Source organism: Sander lucioperca, chromosome 15 (assembly GCF_008315115.2).
Source record: "Sander lucioperca isolate FBNREF2018 chromosome 15, SLUC_FBN_1.2, whole genome shotgun sequence".
NCBI classification, from domain to species: Eukaryota; Metazoa; Chordata; class Actinopteri; order Perciformes; family Percidae; genus Sander; species Sander lucioperca.
The window spans coordinates 27,336,021-27,362,352 of record NC_050187.1 but is presented as its reverse complement, the minus strand read 5'-3'; the positions used below and the strand labels follow the sequence as shown (position 1 = coordinate 27,362,352).

Here is a 26,332-nt window from a genome sequence, read left to right as displayed (position 1 = left end):
AACAGCAGAAAACTACATTTTTATAATACTGGTCACAGTCTTTCCTGCACACCTGCTTAATTTACACACTTGTGACACTGCATAATGTAAGGTAATTTGCCTAAATTATATAGAAGCAAATTATATATTTCCATGACACACAAGAAAGGTTTAGCAGCATTTAGTAGTTTTCTGACTTCATTGCAATTTTTTTTTTTTTTTTAAATTGGTAAAAAACTAAATTTAACCAGCATTTGGTTGGTTGCTGATTCGTTAGTGCTCCTAGACAAGAGATTTACTGATAACCAGTTGATCAGCTCTCCAGCACCACCATGTGGTGAGGAACAGGTGTTGCATTCTGAACACTACTTACTCATCTGTTTCAGATTCTTATTTTAAATAATGTATGACCTTATCTTACTTTTATTTATTAATATGTTGAAGGACAGATTAAAAAAAAAAAAAAAAATATATATATATATATATTATATATTATAATTTTGTACAATCAGTGTATTCTAAATGCACAGAGTAACATTTGGCCTTTCACATTTTCTTTTTTTCTTTTTCGAAGACTTTATCCGACTTTAATAGAGTCAGTGGTAGAGAGATGACAGGAAATGAGGGGAAAGAGAAACGGGAAATGACATCAACAACAAAGGTCGCAAACTGGAAACATTGCAGTTCAGGATCGGCCCTGGGCCACCAGGATACTCCAGCCTTTCATGTGTTCAAATGAGGATTTATTTTGTTGTTGTTGCATTTGACATAGTTGTCACACACATAATGGGGCTCGATTTTTCTGACTTTTTTTAATGTCTCTCTTCGTATCAGAACATCGAGCGTGTGGTCTTTGTTGGGAACTTCCTTCGTATCAACACAGTGTCCACAAAACTGCTAGCCTATGCCATGGACTTCTGGTCTAAAGGACAACTAAGAGCCCTTTTCCTGGAACACGAGGTGAGCACTCAACTAATGAACTATAGGATGGATTTAACCAAGCTGTGGATTCCTAGTCAAACCTGAAGGAAGTCAGGGTGAAAACTCAAGCCTCCTTTTTTTTTTTCTGAAGCTTTAGTTTTTAGTTTTGTTTACTAAATTAAACAAAACCAAATATCATCCCAGGCAGCATTTATAAAAAGTCTTCGTTTTGGATTCCTGAAACCTGCAGGCACTCAGTAAAACTCACATCATACCGTATGTGTAAAAAGTGTATGTGTGTTTGCACCAGGGTTATTTTGGAGCTGTCGGGGCGCTGATGGAGCTGCTCAAGACAACAGAGGACCCCTAAAAGAAATGATCTTGTGACATCATCAACCCTCGACAAGACGATGTCATCCACCCCTGAATGCTGTGATGTCATCTACTCACGATGCTGTGACGTCATCAACTTTTGATGCTGCTGAAAGGTCCCGTTCACAGAGACCGCTAAAGGAACACTAAGAGAGACACAGAAACTGAGAAAAGCCATTTTAATAATTTAACACTTGTAAATAATGATAACCTCTAACTTTCATCTCCTAAACTTCCCAAACAGAGTCCCCCTATCATAGAGGTTTTAATATTGTAATCTTTAATTTATGGTTTCCTGTAATCACTCTGTTGCTTCCTGTAATCAGCCCTGTGTCAGGAAGCACAGAGACAGAGTATTTTAGTGTTTTTTGTCACTGTGTATTTGTGTGAATAGCTACTGTAGCATTAAGTCCTGGAGGCTGTGGTTTCACGGGCAACTATTTGTGCAAGAATATTTTAATGTGGGCTGTCTGCACAGAAATTAAGTTACTCTTTTAAAGTAATTGGGCATTTTTACCTGCAGGGGCTCAAGATTATTTTTTTTTGTGACCACAGAAACATAATTTGACCAGCAATGCCTCCTGCCGTCAGCTGTCAGTGTGCAGACAGTGGATGCTGTAAAACCATCAAGACCACAGATAGTGGTCCCCCAGCTCCAAACTGCAGCTGCACAGCAGTCGTGGCAGCAGCTAAGGGTTGGGAGGCAATTTGCACAAAAAGTTGCCCACAACAATGCTACAGTCTTTTAAGGAGTGCACTGAAGCCAAATCCTGTTGAGGTTCGTACGGCACCTGCCTCCTTCAGCCTAGATGGATAACCTATAAACGGTCTTTGATTCTTTGTGTTGCTCACTGACTGCACATGGCCTTTGCTTTTTGTTTGTTTCTCCTCCATCTGCCTACATATAAACAACATTAACAACACCATATTGCCACACATGCATACCTAACCTGTTGAGTTTAGTGTTAGATGATGGGACCAAGACATTGTCTTTCAACAGATGGCGCTACAACTGTGTCCGCATTGTTGATTTCTGTTAACTAGCATCACCACAACTACAGTTCAGGACCCAGTCGGCCTCAGTGACCTGTGTTTGTGAAATACTTTGGGATTTTTGTAATCTCTGTAGGGAATCATCCTTTCTTTTCTCTTACCCTTCCCGGTCTGTCAACATTACTTCAGGAGAGTGGAGGCCTGCCTTGTTTGGATGTTGCAGTGTGATTTAATGAGGCGGCCAGGCTGAGCTAACGCAGGCTGCGATTAAAAATGCTCCATGTGAATCCTTGCATAAAAAGGGTTCAGTAGTAGATGCAGATGCAGAAGAATGGTGTCATCTTTTGGAAGACAGTGGGGACCAAGATGCTTTTAGCCAAGAGTTGCCCCTCATGTAAAATACACTAACGCAAATTTGCCAGCAACAACATTTTTACTGTATAATGGTGCAGATATTGTGCAGTAGTTGATGCTTTATTCTGAAAGTGCTGCTGGGTAGGTGCAGTTTTATTCCCCCCACTTTGTACTCGAAAACAATGAGAAAAATGTTATAGTAGTTGGCCAACATTTCCCAGCTACAACTCCAATTATCACGTTTTTATTCTTCTTAGACCCTTTCAGACTGAGCTTCATTTCAACCATGAAAACCTGGGGTATTGAACACGCCCAGGTCCAGATTGACTAACTTGTGTTTAAAGGGAAATTTGCAGAACTGATCAGAATTAACCACACTTATGCAAAAGATAGACATTTAAGCAATTCTTTTTTTAAATGTTGTATTTACAAAATACTAATAGTTTAAATTGTAGTGAAACTATGGCCTGAAATTCTAGGATGGAAACCCTTCTTGCTTGCCTGACTTGCCTGTAATACTGTTATGTTATTATGCATGACAAGAGGCTTTGTCATCAGTGAACTTTCCAGTCATCGTTAATTAATTATAGAATTATTGCATTATAGCTGTTTTAGAGAAACATGGTGTAGAGTTTCCTGTAATGTTTCCTGTCCCAGCTGGGACCTTTACAGCCTTTTTTCTATGTCTATTGCCCAAGCAGTTGAACAGTAAAGCTGAGTGGTGCGGTCTCCACTGTCCACTGCTTTACATATTAAGTACCACTGTCTACATGCCTTTACTCTCCAGCAGAAAAACTGTGCTCTTTCCCTTTTTGGAATCAGTCTGTGTAATTCACCTCCATCTCTCAGTTTTTTGTACTCCACATTATTTGTTGTTAAAATACCTCCAAGCAAACACTACCAACACTTTGTGGTGTGTTAGTTTTCTGTGTTTCTGAGCCTGATGTACACATGTACAAGGGTTTTTATATTTCACCTACAGTAATAATAACAAGGGTAAAATCCTAATCAGTAATGTTATGTAAGTATTCTGGACGTCTCATTGACAAAATTGAGTGATTGCAGTTATCTCCTCTTCACCTTCTAACATACCCGTGGACTACACTTGTTGACCCCAACAAAAAACATGTTTGCTGCTATTCAGTTCTAGACAAAGGGCGTTTGATTATAGGCTACGTAGTTCTTCGACAGTTGTTATTTTAAGATGATGTTTTTATCCACAGGAACTCACAATACACTAACATTTAAAAAGTTTTGCTGTTGAAGCAGTTGTGTTTGCAAATTATAGATTGAACAGAATCAAAATAGATGAGGGTCCTTTTTTGTGATTTCTAATTTTTATTTTTTCCTTTTTAATAAACTCATTAGGTAACAATACATAATAATCACATTTTTACAGAGTGGATACCCTGCAGTTCATACAAACTAAAAGTCCAAACTTAATATATATCTACCGTGGATACTTTGATTGTAATAGGCATTATTAACTACCTATTAGCTTCAATAATCCAAATACCAACATTTATGCAAGTGTTAAGAGTAAAACTGTGGTGAAATACTTTTGAAGTAGTAGTGTTTTAAAAGGAGCTTGGAGTATTGCAACCATTTCCTCTGGAAACATTGAATCATCAGTGTGTTCGATCCTGCTTGTTTTCAGCTGCTATGACGCTGTAAATGTTCTTTTTGGTTTGTTTTCTTATTTTGCCTTGTTCCAACTCATGTTTGGATGATAATAGTGGCCTCAACCTGTCAGGTACCACTCATCTTTAAAATCAGGCTGGTGTTGGTTATCTTGTGCCACCCCTTCTTCTCATCTGAAAACCCCAATCAGTTGCCTTCACTGTGTGTTAGCCTTGTTACACCAGTCTATGCCCTTCAGTTTCCTGTGATTTAATTTCAATTTCTTACCTGCTGTACTTCACCTCGATGTGTTTGTAACGTTACGAGTGCAACCATCTTTGGGTTTCACTCTTTCTTTCTGTGCTTGTTTTCTTTGCCATTGTACAGTAACAGAATATTCAGTGCAGTTAACACACATTCACAGTTTGAATATCAGATTGTGGCATTCACAACTCACCTGTTAGCCCCAAGTGTGTCTTAGTACAAGAGCAGCATTAACTTGAACTGCAGTGGTTTTAATAATACAGTTTGATCATTTGAAAAGCCACAGCATCCTTTATGTATCACTGATCATTATTAATTAAATGAACTTGAATTTTAGATGTTTTGGGCAACTATTTGGTTTGGGAACATTTTTCAAAAGGTATGTCCTATTACTATTTTTATCCTTTGTTTTTGTCGCAAGTAGTAAGTAATAGTGTGGGTTAATGTGTTTTCCCCATGTGATTTGAATATACTGTTGTGAAGAATTTCTTTTAATGGTTTGATTGTTTTTTTTTTGTTGGCACGATAGAACCAGTGTGACTGTTTGCAGAAATGTAAAATCCCTGCTATCATGCTCTGTCAGGCTGAAGAAGCCATATCAAAAATGTGATTTAGAGCACTTGAGTTGTACCTTTGAAACCCATACCACCACTGTCCTGCAGAGCCTTTTATCTCAGAACAGGTCAACACCCAAGTAGAGTGAGCATTTTATTCTGTTTTAACATTTTACGCTATGCTGTTTAACATGTGGCTCAGTCCGGGTGTTCGTTTTAAGATAGATGACATGGGTTGGAAAGTTGATCATTTTAAACTGTACCTGGTATGTTCGCAGTGACAGTGTAATTGCAAGTTATAACATAATTTTCATACTCAACTAATGTAAAACTGTTTCAAGCCAGAGTTACAGACTGTCATGGCGATCTCATGAGTTCAAATACTTGTAGTATTTTTTGTACCTAACTATTGTAGTAATTTACTGCTGCAGCTTCAGTATTTTGGAGAACAAAAAAAGGAATAACACTTGTGAAATTGAAATTCTATACATAAACTGTTGTTTTCAGCAACAACACTCATGAAACACATTATTTAAAGCAGTATCACATCTTGCACTGTAGTTGACATTTTTGTGAGGTTTTGTCCTTTCCACACATTTTCTGTGACTACAACACAGATACGGTATGAGGCAAGTATTCAGTCATTTGAGTATATTAGCTTTTAAGCCTAGATTTTCTTCATTCGTTATCATGAGTCAAAAATGTGGGTGTTTATTTGTTTGATGACGGTCTGAGTTGTGAGTTTGGGTTTTCAACCTCAGTAACACTTTGTTTCGGGTTCATTTCCCACTGGGACCACCTGTACTCAGATCAGTATGCGTTTCTCGGTACTGCAAGGAGCTTTGGCTTAAAGCGCCACGGAACGGCAAATGCCATGTCATCCATAGTGAAAATCTAACCAACGGGCTATGCAGTAACTCGTCCATCAATCCCTTGGTCCCTTTCAACAAACTCACCTTTTTTCTAAAGCTACAGAGTTAATTTGACTTGTTTTGTAAATGTAAAGAAAAAAAAAAAAAAAATATATATATATATATATACATACATACACACCCTGTTAGTTTGCCCCAGTTAGAAATCCTGTTTGAATCTTGACGGAGAGAGTTTCTCCTCTTGAAGTTTCTGTCCTGCTGATGTAGTTGTTAACACTATTTAAGATGGATGCTCGCAACAGGATGGTTTAGGCCGAATTATACGCCAAAATGAGCGTACCAAGCATATTTTTTTCAGTGTGATCTGTGTGACATAATCATGCTTACCTTCAGCTATTATCCTAGTTTAGGATAGATATTAAACCGTAAACACCTTGTTGCTGTCAAACCTCATGTTGCATACTAGTCACGGTGACATAATGTCCCTTGTGACCTTCTGGCCTGCTTTATACCCCACTTTGCTAAAAACGTCAGGATTTCCTCAGAGGTTGTTGATCTGGTCAAACATCCTGTTGTGTGAACACATCCAGCCTTTACAAACTATCTTCTGGAATGCTTGACTAGCAGGACGCACCTTTTCACCCTTGTGTATTTGATTGTACAGAGATTTTGTAAATAATATTAACATGATATATTCTACACCAGCAATCTGTCCGTTGGTTACGTTGTTTCAGCTGTTCAGGGCCTGGCTTCCCAAACATGACTCAGCAATTCATTTACAATCCCAATGCAGACAGAAGATGAAATGAGACAAACTACTTTTCTCTGCAGTTTTACCAGAGCTGTGATGAATAGCATTAGCAAATCCTTTTAGGAGTCTGTTTTAACCTGCTTGTGGTATATGATTGATGAGAGTTTCCTCATTAGGACTAGATACATGTCTAGATGTTTATCAGTGATTGTCTAAAATGATTGGCATACAATGTGCATGTGTTAAACCCACAAACGTTTTTCTTTTTTCTTTTTTTTTACATTTATTGTCACTTTAAATAAAATATCCTCAATTTTATTCAGATCCATTTGACTTTGAATAAAAGTAGCCATGCTAAATAAGTCATACTTGATTGTGATTGAGAAGTGAAGGGGAAATATGGTATGTTGAATAAGTCTTTAACTGGCATTGATGCTCTTGATGTCCACAGCCGGGATGATGATTTTCTGCCTGCTAGATTTCAGTGCAGCTCCTCTGTGACCTGGATCTGGGTGTGAAAGTTTTGGGAAGCCAAGTGCTGGTTGTTGGTGTCAGTTCTGCTGCTGCTTTTAACTCCGGTTTGAAAACAGAAAGAAAGGGTTAGAAAAAAAGAAATGAAAAAAAAAAAAAAAATGGCTCCCTGCCTTGTGCAATGCGTATGTACTGAAGTGAAAATATTTCTTTTTTCTACAAAAGGAATTAAACTAAAACTGGATGAGAGATATGTGTTCTGGATGTTTCTTTACTCACTTTGCTCTGTTTATGAAAAGACATAAATAAACAAAGAAAAAGACAAGACAGAAAAAAAGACTGATAAAGAAATAAACAAAAATAGCAGAAGCAATGACAGTGATTTCCTTAAAATCATTTAACATGGTTAGGTGAAATTGTATAAGTTTGTTGGAGCTGAAATCCTACAGGAGGATAAAAAGAAGTGACAGCTGACTCAACAGTTGACAACAACAGTTGTTGACTACATTAGTTTACATAACAATGAACAAGGTGTTAAAAGTGAAGCTGATAAATGTGTGATATGTGCTGTGATAAATTTGGGGGATTGGGTCAAATTTGTCCCAAGTGGCATCCAATGGCAATACAATCCAAGATATAACTTAACATTAACCTCAAGAGAATATCACTACAAAAAAAGACTATGGGAATGTGTCATAGGTACTATAAGCACTGCCATAACACTACACATAAGTCATTGATGTCACTTTTCAGAACAGACTAAATACAAGTCACCATATGGGGCCCTGAAACTGGCAGTGATGGCCAAAGTATTCAGATCATTTACTGGAGTAGGTCTATATGTAGCAATGTAACCACATAAAAGTCTTGTAGTATTATTTGCAAAATGTAGTTAAAGCACTCAGTGCAGAAACATGGCTCATGATTGTTACTGTTGTTGTACATATTATAAATTGATATTCTATTCTATGTTATATTGCTGCATTATACTATATTCTACTATATACTGTTATATCAGAATCAGCTTAAATGGCCAAATGTGAACACATACAAGGAAATTGAATTGTTGTACTACACATATTATATTGTTATTCTATACTATATTATAACGCTACTGCAATGTGTCTCATTTCATAATGTACCATATTATACTATATGTTCATGTTTCATTGACCCTTGCAAAATATTCTATTATATTAAGAGTGCCTATCACACAACTTTCACGTTATCCGCACCACTCACTTCATAATGTCTTCTGCCTTCAAATGCTCTGTATAGTTTCTATTTTTTATGATAGGCTATTCTATTTAAGTTCATGTACCTCTTATTACTTATTTCTGTTACTTTCTATAATTATCTGTATGTATGCATGGTGTTTCTGTTGTACTGCTGCAACAACCAAATTGCCCACAGGGATCAATAAAGGTGTATCTTATCCTACTATTAGATAATTAATACAATGTGTGAGAAGTATTTTTTTGTAGTTGGTTGAGGTAGAGAAATGATTAAGTATTTTACACATTGGGTTTGATCTATAATACTGCATTATTCCATGTTTGCCATAAAATCTTAATTTGTAATGCAAAGCAAGTTTATTTAACAAGGCACATCAAAGCCCTGTACATAAGACAACCGAATGTAGGTATAAGAACATAACAACTAAGATACGATATGTAAAGTAATTTGTATAACATACTGTGTAAGAGCCCAGAGTGTACTGACATCAGCTTTTTTTTAATCTCTTGTGTTAGGCGATAGGTTACTCTTCTCTCATGTCATAACCCTAACCCTAACCCAAACCTAACCCTAAACAGATTTCTGCGCTTTAATTTGTTTTTGTCGTGATAATTACTTTTTAAAAGCCTATCCTATAATTTTGGCTTAATGGTATGGAGCCACACAATTGACTAAAAATAGTACAAGTAGGCTACAAATATAACTACCTAATAGTTACATAGCAAAATCATAGTTAGGCTTAGCTTAAAATGGATTGTTAAAAGAAATGTAGCTAGCCTAAGCTTCCTTTAACCTCCAGTTGGTAAAACAGATTAGCAGTTTATGAAAGTAAATGAAAACAAATTTGACTCTTATATGTCTTTCAGTAGCTCATTCTCTTTCAGCTCCATATGAAAATTAATAAATATAACATTAACTACCTATCCAAGCTGACACTAAGATAAAGCTAGCTAGCTACCTAGCTGACGCTAACATTAAAAGCTTGTGGACCTTAACCCGCAAGCTAATGCTAAGAAATGAACATTAGCCTGACATTAGCTGATGAAAGTTAGCTTCAGCTAGGTAGCAGAGCTAAAATGGCTGGTGCGTTAGACATTCTCTGCTTTGTGTGCTAATTAATTGATGTAGGCTATTGAGTTGTTAATATTAATAACCTTTTGTGTGTGCTTTTACCTTTAGCCTACCACAGAGATAAAAAAAAGCTGATAAAGTCCACTCAGGGCACTTTAAGACCATAATGTTTGATAGCTTATAATAGGATATCAAACATTATGGGACTATCATGAAATATAGCCATAAAAACACGTGCCATTAAGTAAAATAAGGGGACCTATTGAGACACACTTCGCTTTGTGTGTGGAAAATATCCCCGGATCCCTCCCCTCATATATTGAGTTTGCGGGCTTAGTTGTGTTGCAGAGCACCTTCAGGGTGCAGGAGAGGCAGCAGCAGAGACACGTGTTAGTTGTCTTTGTTCGTTTTTATTTATTTTTATTTTATCGCCTGTTTGCGTTTCTAGTCAGTTGAGCCGTGAAGCGATGACACATGAGGAGCTAAGACCGAATGTAAGTAAACACGCACTTTTCTTTTCGCTTCTTTTCTGTGTGTTTTGTTTGACTGCAATCGCTCTCCAGTCTCTCAGTCGCCTCTCTCTCCCCTCCCCTTTGCAAGACGTCACTTTGTGTCGAAAAGTGGAGGGACTTCAGGGCTCAAATGAAAAACACTTTAATATGTAATGGGGGGGATCGGTGTGAGGTCAGAGTAGATAATTAATAGGCTACTTCAAAAAAAAAAAAAAAAAAAAGCATAACGGGCCAACGGCGCACGCATCAAAGGGCTATATAATAGGCTACCAAAAAAAGGCCTGCTCAGCATAAAACGTTGACTGCGCAAGTCATATACAAAATTGTTGATTTCATTTCAGCATTGAGCGGACACATTATGTGCAGGCTCTCAGGCATTCTGTATTGCTTTCAAATATGTATTCTCCTGTAGATCAACTTTTCTCATTTTATCCCCGCTGAGTATAGGACGTCTTCATCCTCTGTGGCTTTTGTTTGTGGAATTAACCTCTTTAAATTTGCCTGTTCACATCAATGATACATTAATGCATTTTAATTCATTTATAACCCCCTGGACTCAGTGGCGGTTCTACATTGAATTACACCCAGGGTGATACCCCCTTCTAGCGCTCTCTCCCCCCCCCAAAAAAAAGCAACACAACATTTTTGCAGAATTACTATATTATAGTGTATATTTATTTTAAGTTCTGATACTGTCATATTTGGTGCAGAATTGTGTTCATTGTCTTTTGAAAATGTTGGAGGTGGAGATTGTGCAACTTAAAAATTGTGTTTCCTGTTGTAATTGCAATAGTTAAATAACTAGATTCTCTTAAGTGTGTTTTTCAAATGTTCTAATGAAGGATTTGTGCAATTGAGAAATATAATTTTCTCTTTCACTTATGTTGTTATAATAAAATATATAAAAAAATATATATAAATGTGCCAAAAATATATAGGCCAGATATGTAAAAAAATTAACAAGAGCAGAGAGCAACAATAATATAAAATATTAAGAATAATGTGCAAATAAAATATAGACTAAATATTCTAAATAGCACAAATCCTTCATCACACAAATGTGAAAACACACTAAAGAGAATGTAATTATTACACTATTGCACTAAGAACAGAAAACACAAACTAAAACTTTCTGGCCTTCCTTGATGCAAAGTCATCAATGATGTCATCATATGAAATCTGCTCCACTACTGAATGATTGATACTGACGGAAAGGCCAGTGAGCCGTTCCTGGGACATGGTTGACCTCAGGTATGACTCCAACCAAAATTAGACTTCAAAATGGTATTATTTCTGATCCTCCTGCAATAGCTAATGCTTTTAATCAGCATTTTTCTTTTATTTGTAAATCCCAGTCTCTTAAAGCCCATGTTGCAGGTTAACCACCACTGTTAATTAATGGGTACATAAATCACTCAACATATGTGTAGTGGCAAAATTGCATCGTATTAAATCCACTTCTGTCAGCGGTAGGCACAATTAGTCTTGACTCGTTCTTTATTTCCAATCCTTCAGTTAAGTTTGCAGACAGGTACTTACAGAGTAGACATCACTGCGTTGCATTTTGTGAATTTATTAGCAAACTTTCCTGTACAGCCAAAGTCCTCTGTTTTCATCCAAACATTTCCCCGAGCTTCTCTCAGACAGAAATCCACATTGAAAACGTCCAACTTGCTGGTCTAACTTTCCGACCTTATTACATTACTCATTCGTTAGAGACTTTTCATTACTTTTTACGGTCAAAAAACATTTTGTCCCGTAGCTACCGCTGACCCAAAACACAACTTTTTTAGCAAAACAAAGAAGCCCCTGTGCAGTAGCTCGAACATAGAACTAGAGTAAATTAGATCTGTAACAACACTCATAGTTGAATACAATGTACGTCAACATCAAATAACTATAATAATATAGAAACTTAAACATTAGTAAATACAAAAACTCAAAATGACCATTAGTTAGCTTTGGCTCTTACAATATGTATATCATTGTTAAAAATGTCTCTAAATAGTGTTAAAGGCCAGTTTTTGTCCATTTTGGTATTAGTGGGTTTTTTAACGCAATTCGGTGATGACGTCACGTTGGGGAGACGTGCCTCAGCCTAGTACTAGAACTATGGTGACTGACTGCGATGAGGAAGAGGTGTTTTTACTGTCAGTGAATAGCACCGAGTGAAAGTCAAGGTTTTCTTTATATCTACTGACAGTGATCATGTTGTTAGTATAGATAAGAACCAGTAAACTTATCTAGATCTAGAAATAGAAGGCATCATGCTAGCTATGGGCTAACTTGCCAGTCCCACCTGTGAAATCCCCCAACGTTGTAAACACATTTTCGATTAGATATTTCACGTTTTGATGGTAGCCTACTAGCTCCAGTAACAACATATTTGCCTAGTGTTTATTTATTACTTGGACGGGGATACTGTTCGGCTTTTCACAAGTTTATAGACAGCTAGCTAACGCTATGCCGACGTCTTGCTAACGTTAGCGCAACAGCGTTAGCCTAGGCAGCTAGGTAAATATTATGACTGCCTTCGGAGTTTCCTATATCTGCGTCCACGTGGTCAACATAAGACATGTGGCGTTAGTGCTCCTTTTGTACCATAATTGTATTGAATGAAATGTTAAGCTTCGCTCCTACGAGATGGGTGGGTTTCACACAAAGCTAACTGGCTATAGTTAGCCTGTACGTATGCTATCGGAATTAGCTAACGTTGTGTAGCCAGCCAGCAACTTCGGCAGTAGTTTCAGCAAGCTAACCACGACAGCTAACACATCCACATGTGTCTCCATTTCAAACATCACTGCAGGTTGACTGCTTTTAGCAGCAGAGGTTGATTGTAGGCGACAATACTGTCGTGGTTAGCTCGCCGAAACTACTGCCGATTGCCGAAGATGCTGGCTGCCTACGCAACGTTAGCTAATTCCGCTAGCATACGTACAGGCTAACTATAGCCAGTTAGCTTTGTGTGTAACGTAACAAAAACACACCCATCTCGTAGGAGCGAAGCTTAACATTTTATTCAATAAAATTATGGTACAAAAGGAGCACTAACGCCACATGTCTTATGTTGACAACGTGGATGCAGATATAGGAAACTCTGAAGGCAGTCATAATATTTACCTAGCAGTCTAGCCTAACGCTGTTGCGCTAACGTTAGCAAACGTCGGCGTAGCTAGCTGTCTAAACTTGTGAAAAGCCGAACAGCATCCCCGTCCAAGCTGTTTCACTTTCCCTCCAATATTATTATACACATAATAAAGACACACGGACTCGGTCGAGACCAAAAGCCATATTTTGCAAGACCAGTGGCACAAACCGAGACCATAGCCAGTGAACCGAGACGGGGCTTTTGCGCTTTTTCTTATATATATGTCAATGGGCTTTCGTCTGTCCTCTCCGTTCTCTTAATACATCCATGGTCGTCTCCTCAACGTGACGTAATGCAATGCATTGTGGGGGAAAAGAGAATCATTGCAAACCTCTGTAAAATAGTACTACTTTTTCGTATTTTATTCCGTTTTGTGATATCCATTGCATTTGATGTTGTTGTAACAGTTTAAATGTTTATTACCAACAAGCAAATTGCGCAAATTCGTTAGAAAATAAACCCTGCAAGATGGGCTTTAACTCCCATAACACCACAAATATTGCTCAACACTTTTGTGCCTTTTCTTTCTCTTTTTCAACTATCTGTCCCATCAATGTTCAGAGAGTTATCTCAGAACTGAAGTCTGGAAGTAGTAGAGACCTAGATGGTCTGGAAACTAAGTTTCTAAAGATCACCTCTGACATACTGGCATATCCACTATCTGACTTACTAAACTTATCATTAACCTCTGGCGAGGTCCCACTAAGATGGAAATGTGCCAGAGTAACTCCAATTCATAAAGGTGGTGATCCATTCGTCCTTAACAATTACAGACCCATTTCTATTATCAGCAATGTGGCAAAAATCTTCGAAAAGCTAATATTCATTCAATTATATAACTATATTAATCAGTCCTCTATCTTGTGTCAACATCAATCGGGTTTCAGACCAAAATTTTCTACCACAACTGCCTTACTAAAGCTCACCAATGATGTGTCATCACCCTTGGATAACAACATGTCCACTGGAGCGATTTTTATAGATTTAACTAAAGCATTTGACCTTGTCAATCACTACATTTTTTAGATAAACTTCATGCCATTGGTCTCTCTAAACAAGCCCTTCTCTGGTTCAACTCTTATCTACATTTTCGACATCCATGTGTCCTTATCCAGGGTAGTCTATCTCGCTTCTCTATTATGGAAAAAGGATCATCGCTGGAGCCTCTCTTATTTTCAGTCTTCGTCAATGACCTCCCCCAAGTTTGCTTAGATTGTTATACATCTATACACTGATGACACAGTGATTTATACTTCTGATACTACGATATCTAAGATACAGAACAATCTTCAATCTGATTTCGATACCATTCAACAATGGTTCCAATGTAATGACCTTCTGTTGAGTAAGAAAAACTCATACTGCATGCTTTTCCCAACAAGATCTGCTACCATGAATCAGACTAACCTGTTAATTAACTTCTTAGATGGCACCCCTCTTGGGAGAGTTGATAAATACAAATACTTGGGCCTCTGGCTTGACGCTCAACTCTCCTTTAAAGCACACATAAACTCTTTTGGGGGGGGTTAGGGGGAGCTTGTATGTGAGTGAATGTGTATGTTGTACTGCAATGTCTTGTCTTCTGTACTGTCCAGTCCTACCAAGGACCCTCTCGAAAATGAGATGACACATCTCAAGAGGTATTCCTCGTACAATAAATAAATAAATATGAATTGTTAAAAAAAAAAAAATCTTTTTTCTCTGTTATCCAAAAAATAAACATGACCATACTGCAACAAAACACATGTATTGAATTACAAAAGAAATGGTCAAATTATGCAAAAAAATATGTGAATGACATTCATTGTAAATGCTTTATTTTACAGACAAAACAATTGACCTAACTCTTTAGACTTCAAAGTCAGTGAATATGTACAGTACAAGATTTGTAATGTGCAAATTTGTTGTTTTTTTTGTGACAAACTTCACATTAATTTAACCCATTCTGAAATAATGCAAACTGAAGAACTGGCGAGGAATTGTGTGAACTCTGCTGTTTTCAAGGCCTAGTGCCAGTTTACTTTGCAGCAGGAGGGAAATTCTCTGTTGGTGACGTAAACATGCTGTCAATCAGCACACACATGCACACGTGCAAACTTTACAGCATGTTTGTTTGAGATGACAAGGTAAAAGAAGTGGCACATAAACCTTTGGACGGGTGCATGAGAGCAGTTTCAACTAGACAGATCCGATTGTTCTTCAGATACTCATTTTATGTTTTAATTACATCTGCCAGTGTTTCTTTTATTGTTTTATTTTGTAATTGAAAGTTTGCTGACCTGTAACTCAGCTATCTGCCCTTCACTACCTCAGAATAATAAGGTTCTATCTGCGTTCAGATCAGTTTTGAGATATTGAGGTTTAAAGTTTTAGCATTGCAAATAGCAAAACTGACAAATGGAGCACATTTCTTTATAGCACCAGAGTTATATACACCATGAATGTATTCTACATCTGAGATACCAACATTCTACATGAATTGTAAATTAGGGTTTTTGAAACAGGTCAATTGTAGATAGAACCTTTTAGTTCTAAAAACTAACAGCAGCCTTGGAATTATAAGGTTCTATCTTCAAAAACAGAAAAAGGAACAATGATTATCAAATAATTTTAACAATTTACTCATACATACTGTTGGACTGTTCAATTTATATAATAAAAAGTGTCTTTTTATTGGTTAATATGTTAAATCTTCATGCATTCATGCATTGTGCAACACAATATTTTTCCAGTGCATAATTTTCCTTATTTAAGATAACAGTAAGTTAAATGTAAATGAATGATTCTAAAAATGCATGGTGTGATGCATGTCAGGTCCTTCAGTTTATCAGTCTTTTCAGTAGAAAAGCAAAACAAGTTGAATGAATATTTAAAATCAGTCTTTATTTTAAAGGTTTATCAAATCATGTTTAAACAATTTAAATGTAAAACGCATCATACAATATTTCATATAGCAATACTCATTCAGATAAAACTGATCAGAAATGTTTTGCTTATGAATAAGGTATTTCAAACCTAAGACTGGTTACTTAAAATGGATTGAGATACATGCTGTTACTTGTAATGAGGAGATAATCACTTACCAGGCTATTGATAGTGTGCTAATGTTAATTTAGTAGCCTACATGTAATTTAGCCATCATTTTGAGACAAGCCCTAACCAACAATGGGATTATGTTGAAGTAATTTCTTTCTTTCTCATGCTTTTGGATTCTGCTGAAATCGAAGACAACTTTTAATATAGCTAATGTTAGCTAGCGTTAGCTAACAGTAACTAGTCTTAGAATATGATGTAAATCAAGTTGGATATGACGTTTGGCAAGGAAATGAGGGGATATGACTGAATTTCCACTTGTAGTTGCATTATAGCGTTTGGATTTTGCTGAGGACAACTTTTAGACTTAGGTCATGTTAGGTAATGCTAGCTAACGTTAGCTAACGCTAGCTAACGTTAACTAGCGCTAGACAACCTGGCACCATAAAGAAACAGTATTTGATTGGTCCTTCTGTAAATATTCCAAAAGATGATTGGACCACAGATAGAACCTTATAACTCCAAGTCTGAGTGTAACTTTGTAGATAGAACCTTTTTGTTTTCTGAATAAGACGCCCAAAATTAATTTTATTTTTAAAAAAACAGTGTAAGAATATGTAAATAACTCAATTTTGACAAAAATGTCAGATAGAACCTTATTATTCTAGGGTAGCGCCTTTCCAACCTTCTTATAAAAACACACACACACACACATAGTGCGTGGCACTATCTTTGTGGGGACCCGTCATTGACATAATGCATTTCCTAGCCCCTTACCCTAACCTTAACCATCACAACTAAATGCCTAACCTTAACCCTTACCCTAACCCTAACCATAACCTAATTCTAACCCTAATCCTAAAACCAAGTCTTAACCCTCAAACAGCTCTTTAAACTTGTGGGGTCCAGCATTTTGGCCCCACAAAGCTGTCCGGACCGCACAAGTTTACTGTATTCCCGGTTTTTGGACCCCACGAATATAGTTAAACAAGAAAACACACACGCACGCACGCACGCACGCACACAGAGCTTGTTTGTCCAGATTCTTCAAGCCTGATTGTGTTTCTGTAACAGCCCAGGTCAAACCAAGCTGAAATGCAAAACTGGCACAGCTGGTGTGAAGGCCTGAGCTTTTCAACTGGAAACACATACTGCATCACTGCTACTGGTTTGCACACACAAGACACATTAAAGGGATGCACTAAGAGTGTGGAGCTTAGCCTATGGGTGTGATTATGAAATGCAAACAACCAGGACCTAGCTTAGCTTTTCCACCACTCAAAACAGTTCAACCTCAGACTTGCAGCCACTACCAGCTCTAGGGAATCTCCTCACCTCTGACTTCTGATCTCATGTTAGACCACATTTGCTTAAGTGTTTCAAACCATAGAAGAAATTTCATTAACCGTAACATTTTTCAGATCATACATTGTGGCAACATAGAAAAAACGCGCTAAAATCCTCCTAAAAAGGTGATTTTGTCTAACTTTAAGATATGTTTATGATGTAGTGACACTATACCTGTTTCACAATGAGAACAGTGAAAAAAAGCAACAAAAAACATTTCTTTTCCCTGTTTAGCGAGAAGTGGGAGCGTTCTCTTTTTGAGATGGAAATTAGTGGGTGGGGTCAAAGGGTGTACGCCTAAACAATAGTCTGCGCAGTACAAACATTTTAAACACACCAACGACAACGTAAAATAAATATTTTCTTGTGTTGTGACAGTAGATGGGCCAAGGATTCTTGCCAGATGTTATCTCATGTCTAACCAGTGCTGCTTTTCACAGTTACAGCCACAGACATGAATGAGGAAAAACAGAAGCAGAGACATGAGTGCTCACATTATCGCTTGCAGTAAATTTACCTAAGTTTAATCTTGAAGTAAGAAGTATGCAAAATGTGTCCATACTAAGCAGGATGAATCTGAAAATGCATCTAAAAATGAAGATGTGTCTACATTAGTGTTTCCAAGTCAGTTCTGAAAAGTTCTTCGTTCACACTGAACAGAAACACAGCTAAATTCTTCTTCTTCCTCCTCAATAATATAATAATTATAAAATAAAATAATATACAATAATCCAGTTGAATATTTGTGGGAGGTGCTTTTGCCCCATACTTAGCTATCTTACTATATTATTATAATTCTGGCTCATACTAACCACCCACTTCTTCTAATCCAAGCAAATATATTCTTGTATTTGAATAGTAGATACCGTATTTTTTGAAAGAAACTGTTATTTTTTTCTTATATTCCTCCTCCATCAGCAAACTGAAAATTGTTGTATTCATTTATTGCTCTTATTTATCATGACACACACAAACATATCATTTAAAAGATCACCCTGCCTCTTCTGTATGTTTGACTTTTACATTACCTTACTCCAAATGATAAACATTGCAGTCAGTAGGCTATGTGTACTCCCTGTACAGGACGGTTTAAAGAGCAGACATGTTCTAGTATTTTGTTCCTTTTTGGTGAGCTTGAAACCAGATGTATTCTGCGTCTGCTCACAGAAACATTGAGTGCTTCATGCAGAAATTCTTTGGAAAAAATGCCATGTGTAAAATGTAATTTGATTAAGTACTTTACAATTACAATGTATTCCATGAATTATGTTCATATCCATGACCAATTTGCAAGTTTACATTCACTGGTAGTTGAGGCGGTGCGACTAGGCTATTTACTACTCCTAAACACTACACTTAGACTTAAGACTTAGTTAGTATTGATATTTTAGCCATGCTAGCGGTGTGGCCCTGAAGACGACAATGTCTGTCTGTCAGTTGGTCAGACTGAAATATTTCAACAACTATTCAATGGACTGCCAGTGCCATGACAATCATAGTTCCAAAGAAGATAAATCCTAATGACTTTGATGATTCTAACACTTCCTCTAGTGCCACAGTATAGTGGTTCATGGTTTGACTTCTGCTTGTTGTGATTTCTGTGTTTTCTTAGTGATCGAGAAAGAGGAAGAAGGATCAAACAGAAAGGAAAGAAGGTCCTAAGTTTTCTGAAGATCTTTTAAGCAAGTGACTGCGGTTTTGATGGAACAAACGCCAATGAAAACGTGCTGTGCATTTAGTGACAAAAGGGAAACATTGTAGAGTGGAGTTGTGACCGCCAGCATTCCTTGTAACAGAAGGCGAGGACACTGATGAAGTCTGCCTTGTGATTGGCTGGAGCAATGGCAGGTACCAAGGTGGAGAAGCTCGAGGAAGGCAGAAGGCCACCGGGGGTCACAGCCCCACCGGAAGGTGGCTGGGGCTGGATGATCGTCGCTAGCTGTTTCCTCGCCACCATCTGCATCCGGGCAGTGACCAGGTGACTATGTGTGTGTGTGTGTGTGTGTGTGTGTGTGTGTGTAGTAACTTATTAATATATTATTGACGCAGCATAGATCTGATGGGCAAGGTGTAAGCTCATTTCCTGAGGAATGCGTGACCTACCACTTTTCCCTGTCAGATGATTTTATTTTTTATTAAATGTAAGAACATTGAAAACATTGTACTTTAACCTGGAACAACAGGTGAGATTGCATTGAAACATTACTTCACATGTGAACACAGAGATTTGTAGCTTCTGGATGTGCAGAGTTGTGTGGCATACAGTTCTGCCATGTAGCTGTTCTTAGCTTTGGTCATTAACACCACTATGTTATTACTTGGCAACACTGCATTCCCAGTCAGCTCACATTGTTTAAGCCACTAACCTGTTTCAGCAGCAATATATTTCTTTTTTTCCACGAAGACTTTGGAACCCTGCAGAGAAGTTTCCATCTCATAAGTTTGTGCAGCCAGCACATTGCCTCCACAAATCAGCTGTTAGCTGACATTTGATTTCGACTGCCATTGCCATTTTAATATTTGCACATTGAAAACAACAAGTAGTACGGTAGGACTACTCATTTTTTCATGATGGTGAAATGTTAATAAGGGAAAAGATGTCTGTAGTCATTTTTTTTTTTTTTACAAATTAATGTTTGTGGGAAGTGATCAGTGACTGGCTTTATTTTCCTCTCAGTTCAACTTTCACAAAAGTCTGATCTGATCTGGTCAGATGCCATGAGACCATGAGTTCCCTCTGAGGTTATATAATGGACAATGAGAGTCATAAATATTGGGTTTATTGGGAATATTTGGTTCGGTAGGACAGATTCTTAAGATTGGTGGACATGAATGACAGCCATAAACTGACAAAGACCTCACTAAACTCTAGTTTATCAGCTTTAACATGAGATGCTGACACCTAATAAGACATTGCCAGACCTATGTCTACAGCGCTGTGTCTGCGCCGAAAGTATGGTCTGGCTATACCACTTATTTTTTCAGGGATAGGGGGGGGGAACATATTTCTTTAAACCAATCACAACCATCTTGGGCCCCCGGATGCAGCTTAATCCCAGCAACATTCAGCCAGAGTGAAAAAGACCTAAATGAAATGACTTCCTGAATATAGTTTTGCTTTGCCAGACCATCCTCCACATGCTGCGTAGGAGGGTCTGGCTAATCCACACAGAATTCTGGGATGGGAGAAAAACGTGCTCTGGTTTATTGGCATTTCTTTACACCAATCACAATCGTCATGGGCAGCACTAAGCTCCGCATGAAGCCGCTGCAAAAAAGCCTCAGGAAGGAACTTGTTTGGAAGGAACTTGTTTTAGTCGTGCAAGAGAAAACTCAGATTGGACAGATAGTCTAGCTAGCTGTCTCGATTTAAGCTGCAGAGATCTGAGGAGCAGTTAACCATAGTCCTCATAAATCCACCGGAGTTCAAAATTCCAACACAAAGAAAGCGGAAGGAAATGGACTTCGGCGAAAAGACATACATCCGGTGTAATTTCCTGCAGCACCAGAGCAATCCCGGAAGTGGAACGTCGAGGATATAGACTATCCTAAATATAATAATACATTATTTAAAGTTGTTATAAAGGAAACCATTCCATACTCCTGCTAAACCTTGTGTCCCCAGTTTATTGCCTAATCTAAAGCGGTATTGTCTTTGATTTTCTCTTAATGAAGTTTTCTTTCAGCTGCCCATACCTCTTCCACTGTTTGTTCTAAACAAACTGGACTGTCATAGACAAAAGTAAAATTCACATTTATCAATATGCCATTTTTTCAGACTATTGTGTGCAAATGCATTAAATCCAGCCTCCCTCTGTCTCTGTACCCAGATGTGTTTCCATGTTCTTTGTGGAGTTCCAGCTGCACTTTGAGAAGGATTATTCGACCACCTCCTGGATCAATAGTCTGATCGATGCCACCACCATGCTCTGTGGTAAGCCCATCAGTACCAGTATCTGAAGGCAGATCAATGCTGCAGTTAAAACCCGATTTGGCAAGGCAAGATTTACTTGTTTTTGTCTGTTTGGTGCAGGTTCAGGAATAGTTTTTGTTTTGTAGATAGTAAATATGTAAAAAAAATTATTATGAATTAAAGTTCTAATGTATTTTTTATTCCAACTATTAAAACATACAGTTAAAATAGAAAGAAACTTTTTTTTGCCAGGACCAGGGTACAGAAACTGACAAAACATCAGACGACACTAAGACAAAAAATAAAGTGTATGGGTACATGAAAACTGGAGTGCAATAAAAGACCTGGTCAGATTAAGTGTAAAATGATGCATTTATAAAAACAAATCGCCCTGTAAAGTTTACATGTTTTATACCATGCATATATATGAATGGATGTGGGTAAATATATGGGCAACTGCTCAATCAGTCAGTGAAATAATAATCCACAAAAAACTGTTTCCAGCTCCTCTGGGTGGTTTCCTTGGGGACCGACTCTCCTGCAGAGCTACAGTGATCCTGGGAGGTCTGCTGTCTTCTTCTGGTCTGGTCCTCAGCTCCTTCGCTTCCAGTCTGGAATATCTATACATCTCCCTGGGCATCCTCCCAGGTACACAAGCACCTCACATCCCATTATAATTGCGTACCAACCAATACCAACATATGTAACAATAATTAATAACTCAAAATGATGCATTGTAAACACATGAATTTGCAAAAAAAAGGAGAGTGATCACAGTCAAATCTTCAGAAACAATTAGTTTTATATTAAATATAAAAGAGGGAAAATTGAAAGCCAATTAATTAATGTAGTTTTATAATTAGAAGGCTGCTACGGTATTCTTGGCCCAGTGTACAATGACCTAATATTTCATACATACACAAATCACAGGATCAAGTTCCTTATAAGTGAAGTGTTTATTGTACTCCTAACTACACAACTAAACTACTAAAGTTGTTATCTTCTGTGCACAAGATACGAAATATCACCTTACGGGTCTTTAGAGCCTCCATACAATTCCTAAACAAAAAAAGACAAAGATGAAGGACAGAGAAACCAAGGGTGACTTGACCAATGAGAAAAATGCAACACATCTGACTAGTGTAGTCAAAAAAATGAACAATTGTTTTTTGACCCTTTGAGAATATTTGTGTTTTCAGTCTACACCCCAACAGCCCATGCAAGCACTTACTGATCCGTCTCTGTGCTGCCCTCTTCTGGCACAGTTTTACAGTACCTTTGGGAAACACAATTTTGTTCCTCTATGTACTGTACTGCACTGTGTATTATGGAAGCCTAGAATAGTCTAATTTCTTTTCAATAAAAAAAATAAAATAAAATAGTTCTACTGTGGCACTGAACAAGCCTTAGTTGTTAAACTTTGATGACATCTCATGTTCCTGTGGAGGTTGGAGGTTGAATGCACTTTAATCGCTTTGTCTGCCAAGGGAATATAATATAATGGTTTGCATGTATTGCAGTATAGATCAGAGTGTTATATCCTTTGACATCCAAGCAACCTCTGTTCAACATATCCATCTTCTACAGGTCTTGGCTTTGCTCTTAGCTACACACCAGCTATAGCAATGGTTGGGAGGTACTTCAGTGAGAGGAAAGCTCTGGCCTATGGCATCGCCATGTCTGGTATTGACATCTTTACCTATCTATTGCTTTGTTTTCTCGTCATTTATACACAACTTTCCCATCTCTCTATTCTTCATTATTATTATTTTTTTATTACTTTTCTTCTTACCAGACTTCTTTGATTTCAGCTGTGCTTCTCTCTAGTCTGTTTTTTTAAGTTCCTCTACCAGTGTTTCTCCTCTACTTTCCTTGCCTTTATTTCATCCCATCAATTCCAATTTCACCTCATCTTCAGGGAGTGGCATTGGGACCTTAATCCTGGCTCCTGCAGTCCAACTGCTTATAGAGTATTACTCCTGGAGAGGAGCTCTGCTCATCCTGGGAGGATTTGTTTCCAACCTGTGTGTCTGTGGTGCTCTGATGAGGCCGCTGGAACCAAGAAGAAGTGAAGGGTAAGTCCTCAGCTCTGTTGCTGCTGCAATAGGGTTCAACTTATTATTCATAGGAATTGTTCAAGATTTGTGAAAATCCGATTATTTACTTTCTTGATGAGAGTTAGATGACACCATCTGTGTCAAGAGTGGTATTGATCTTTTCATGTAACTCTCCCCAGAAGCAAATAAGCATATTTCCCCAAATCTGAAAACATAACCAGTTCCATTTATTGATCCATGTCCATATATTTTCTTCTATTCTGTTCTAAAGGATATGGGAGAACAATATGGCAAACCTGGAGAAAGATTGTATGACAACAGCAGTGGATTCCAAAGACACTGAGCAAGTACCTGCTGATTGCAGCCAAGTGGAGGCAAAGCAGCTGGAAATAAACAACTTAATGGATACTCAAAGGCTACTTATAGCCAGTGGAGCACTCAAAAACATCAAACTAGTTCAGGGGAACATAGCGCTGCTATCAAGTTCAAGCCCGTCTGATCGGAAGATAGCTGATTGCATTTTATTTAGCAACAAGCTAACAGAGACAATGCCAGGGGTGCTAAAACGCTCAGATCCTAAACTAGCAAATGCTAGCACAATTGAAGACTCGAAATTGGTGGAAAGCAAGAAATTGAACAAGGCAGCAGCTGACATGGATGCTAAGATAGCAGAGCCTTTAGTGAGCACAAACACTTCATCCAGAGGTTTTTGTCTCGAGTCCAGGGAAGAGTTTGGATTTCTTGTGATACCCGACTTCCTGATTCTGTCTGTGTCCTTACTGTTTCTGGCTTATGGCTGCAGCGCTCCAGTAGTTTACCTGATTCCTTATGCCCTCAGCATGGGGGTGGAGCCCCAGCAGGCTGCCTTCCTCATGTCCATATTCGGAGTCAGCGGCATTGTGGGTAACATCACCTTTGGATGGATCACGGACAGGCAGTAAGTAAGGGCTGGAGATATGTTTTTGTGTGTGAAATAAATGCCAGGTGTTTAATCAAAGCCCAATACTGATAGATTTCCTTCCCTCTAGGTGTCTGAAGAAGTATCGCATGCTGAGCTACATGATGGCGATAGGCATGGATGGCCTTTGCTGCATGTTCATCCACCTCCTTCACTCCTTCCCCCTCCTGGTCCCATTTTCTGTACTCTATGGGTACTTTGACGGGGCGTATGTGGCGCTTATCCCAGTGGTGACCTCTGATGTTGCGGGCTCCACCTACCTGACCTCCGCTCTGGGTGTTGTCTTCTTCCTGCATGGCATCCCCTACCTGATTAGCCCACCAATAGGAGGTAAGTGCTCATGAATTCATTACAACTGATGCAGTGTTTGAAGGTATCCTGTAAAGCTCTTGTGGGTACCACTGTCACATCAGTCTTGATCAAAATACAGTAAGTGCATTGCTAGGATAAGCCTGAGGAGGAACGAGCCACTTCATAACACTGAAAAGGGCAAGTTTTGACAAAACCACCTAAATAACTTTATTTTCCGAGACTATTTTGCAGAGGCACCGTCGCTGCATCCAGAACTTAGCGCCTTCCAATACGATTGTGATTGGTTTAAAGAAATTCGAACAACCCACAGCGTTTTTTTCTCCTATCCCAGAATGTATCTGTGGTGCAGCCAGACCGTACTCCATAGCACTGTGGAGATGGGTCTGACATTGTGAGACTACTGTCATATTATTTTTGAGATCTTAACATATAAACCATAAACAAGTGAGACCAGTGTTGAGATGATTTGCTGGCTTCATGTTAGAGCTGGACTCTAATCTCGACCCAATATGCCCTGCCATCTTTCTTTTTACTTAAAAAAGGATAAAAATGTTGCCAGTGATTATTACATTGGCCTTTTACTCTTTGTACCATCTGCTGGTTCCAGAGAGAGAATAGCACCATTTATTTTTGTATGTGCCATAGAACAGTACACCTTATTTCCTGTCCATTTCACTAGTCATAACATCCATCATTACAAAATATTTGCTCATAGTTTGTTTTTTTTCATAACTGAGGAGAACAAGGAAGGGAGATCTTGAGTCCTGATATCACAGCTAGCTGCCGTCTTGGAGCCACACAACCCATTTGATCTTGTGTAGGGCTGTAACTAACAATTATTTTCATTATCGATTCATCTGCCAATTATTTTCTTGATTAATCGTTTGGTCTATAAAATGTCAGAAAATAGTAAAATATGTCATTCCAGTTTCTTAAAGTCCAAAGTGATGCCTTTAAATGTCTTACTTTGTCAGTCCAAAACCCAAATATATTTAGTTTAATATGAAAGGAAACAGAAAAGAGCATGAAATCTCCATATTTGAGAGGCTGAAACATTTTCTGCCATTTTTTTTAATGAAAAATTACTTTAACGATTAATCCTTTATCAAAAATAGTTGCCGATTTTATTTCTATCAATCGACTAATCGATTAGTCGACCAATCGTTGCAGCTCTAATCTTATGGATTGTTGTCCGCTGAGGTATAACACATATTTCCTGTTTCTGTGTCTCCAGGTTGGTTAGTAGACAGGACAGGAAATTACAAGGCAACCTTCTTTCTCAGCGGGGCTTGCTTCATGTTCAGCTCTGCGGTTCTAGGAGCTGCCATGCTCGTCAGACGCTGCCGGACGTCCAAGTCTAACTCAGCTGCACACTTAAATCCCAATCACACTGCTGCTGCAGCTCAGCAGAGCATTATATAACAATGCAATCAATATGCTGCTCCTCCAACTGCACGGATGTGCACCTTACCACTGCTGGTATGTTCAGGTGCTATTTTGATATGTATTATATGCCGTTGATGTGTTTTGGACATAAGACCTCAAGCTCAGACTCAACAAGAGCAAAGCTGTCAGAACCTGTGCCTTTAAA

At 38.1% G+C, this 26,332-nt stretch overlaps 2 protein-coding genes and 1 long non-coding RNA gene across 6 annotated transcripts in view; 2 read left to right on the top strand and 1 right to left on the bottom strand.

Moving 5' to 3' along the window:
- The window catches only part of pank1a (pantothenate kinase 1a), a 25,305-nt gene extending 17,907 nt beyond the window's left edge, over positions 1–7,398 (top strand). For 2 of the 3 annotated variants that reach the window (XM_031315909.2, XM_031315911.2), the window contains exons 7-8: positions 814–939; positions 1,211–7,398. In XM_031315909.2, the coding sequence (XP_031171769.1) occupies positions 814–939; positions 1,211–1,270 (186 nt within the window). In that variant the 3' untranslated portion in view covers positions 1,271–7,398. Of the gene's footprint in view, positions 1–553; positions 791–813; positions 940–1,210 lie in introns of those variants that run through there. The other variant, XM_031315910.2, reaches the window with a different exon arrangement.
- Positions 3,610–22,504, bottom strand: LOC116061617. The gene is made up of 3 exons (XR_004107752.2): positions 22,469–22,504; positions 16,707–16,717; positions 3,610–3,765 (listed from the first exon to the last, which is right to left on the bottom strand). It is a non-coding gene; the product is annotated as an uncharacterized LOC116061617 (long non-coding RNA).
- On the top strand, positions 9,725–26,332 carry LOC116061615 (monocarboxylate transporter 12-B-like). Of its 2 annotated transcripts, none has more exons than XM_031315908.2 (9): positions 9,725–9,952; positions 19,114–19,479; positions 21,332–21,435; positions 21,919–22,062; positions 23,002–23,097; positions 23,333–23,489; positions 23,743–24,408; positions 24,500–24,759; positions 25,976–26,332. In XM_031315908.2, exons 2-9 carry the CDS (start codon positions 19,343–19,345, stop codon positions 26,161–26,163), a joined length of 1,752 nt encoding a protein of 583 aa, XP_031171768.1. In that variant the 5' UTR covers positions 9,725–9,952; positions 19,114–19,342; the 3' UTR covers positions 26,164–26,332. The 2 variants fall into 2 exon arrangements, with proteins under 2 accessions (XP_031171768.1, XP_035847938.1); XM_035992045.1 differs by having other exon boundaries at positions 9,725–9,956; positions 19,301–19,479; positions 25,976–26,226.

Bases quoted from the DNA above. Each gene is read 5' to 3' on its own strand.
- LOC116061615 (XM_031315908.2), top strand. From the start codon at position 19,343: ATGGCAGGTACCAAGGTGGAGAAGCTCGAGGAAGGCAGAAGGCCACCG. The intron at 21,436-21,918 runs GTAAGCCCATCA...AACTGTTTCCAG, and splicing joins TGCCACCACCATGCTCTGTG to CTCCTCTGGGTGGTTTCCTT. The intron at 24,409-24,499 runs GTAAGTAAGGGC...CCTTCCCTCTAG, and splicing joins GGATGGATCACGGACAGGCA to GTGTCTGAAGAAGTATCGCA.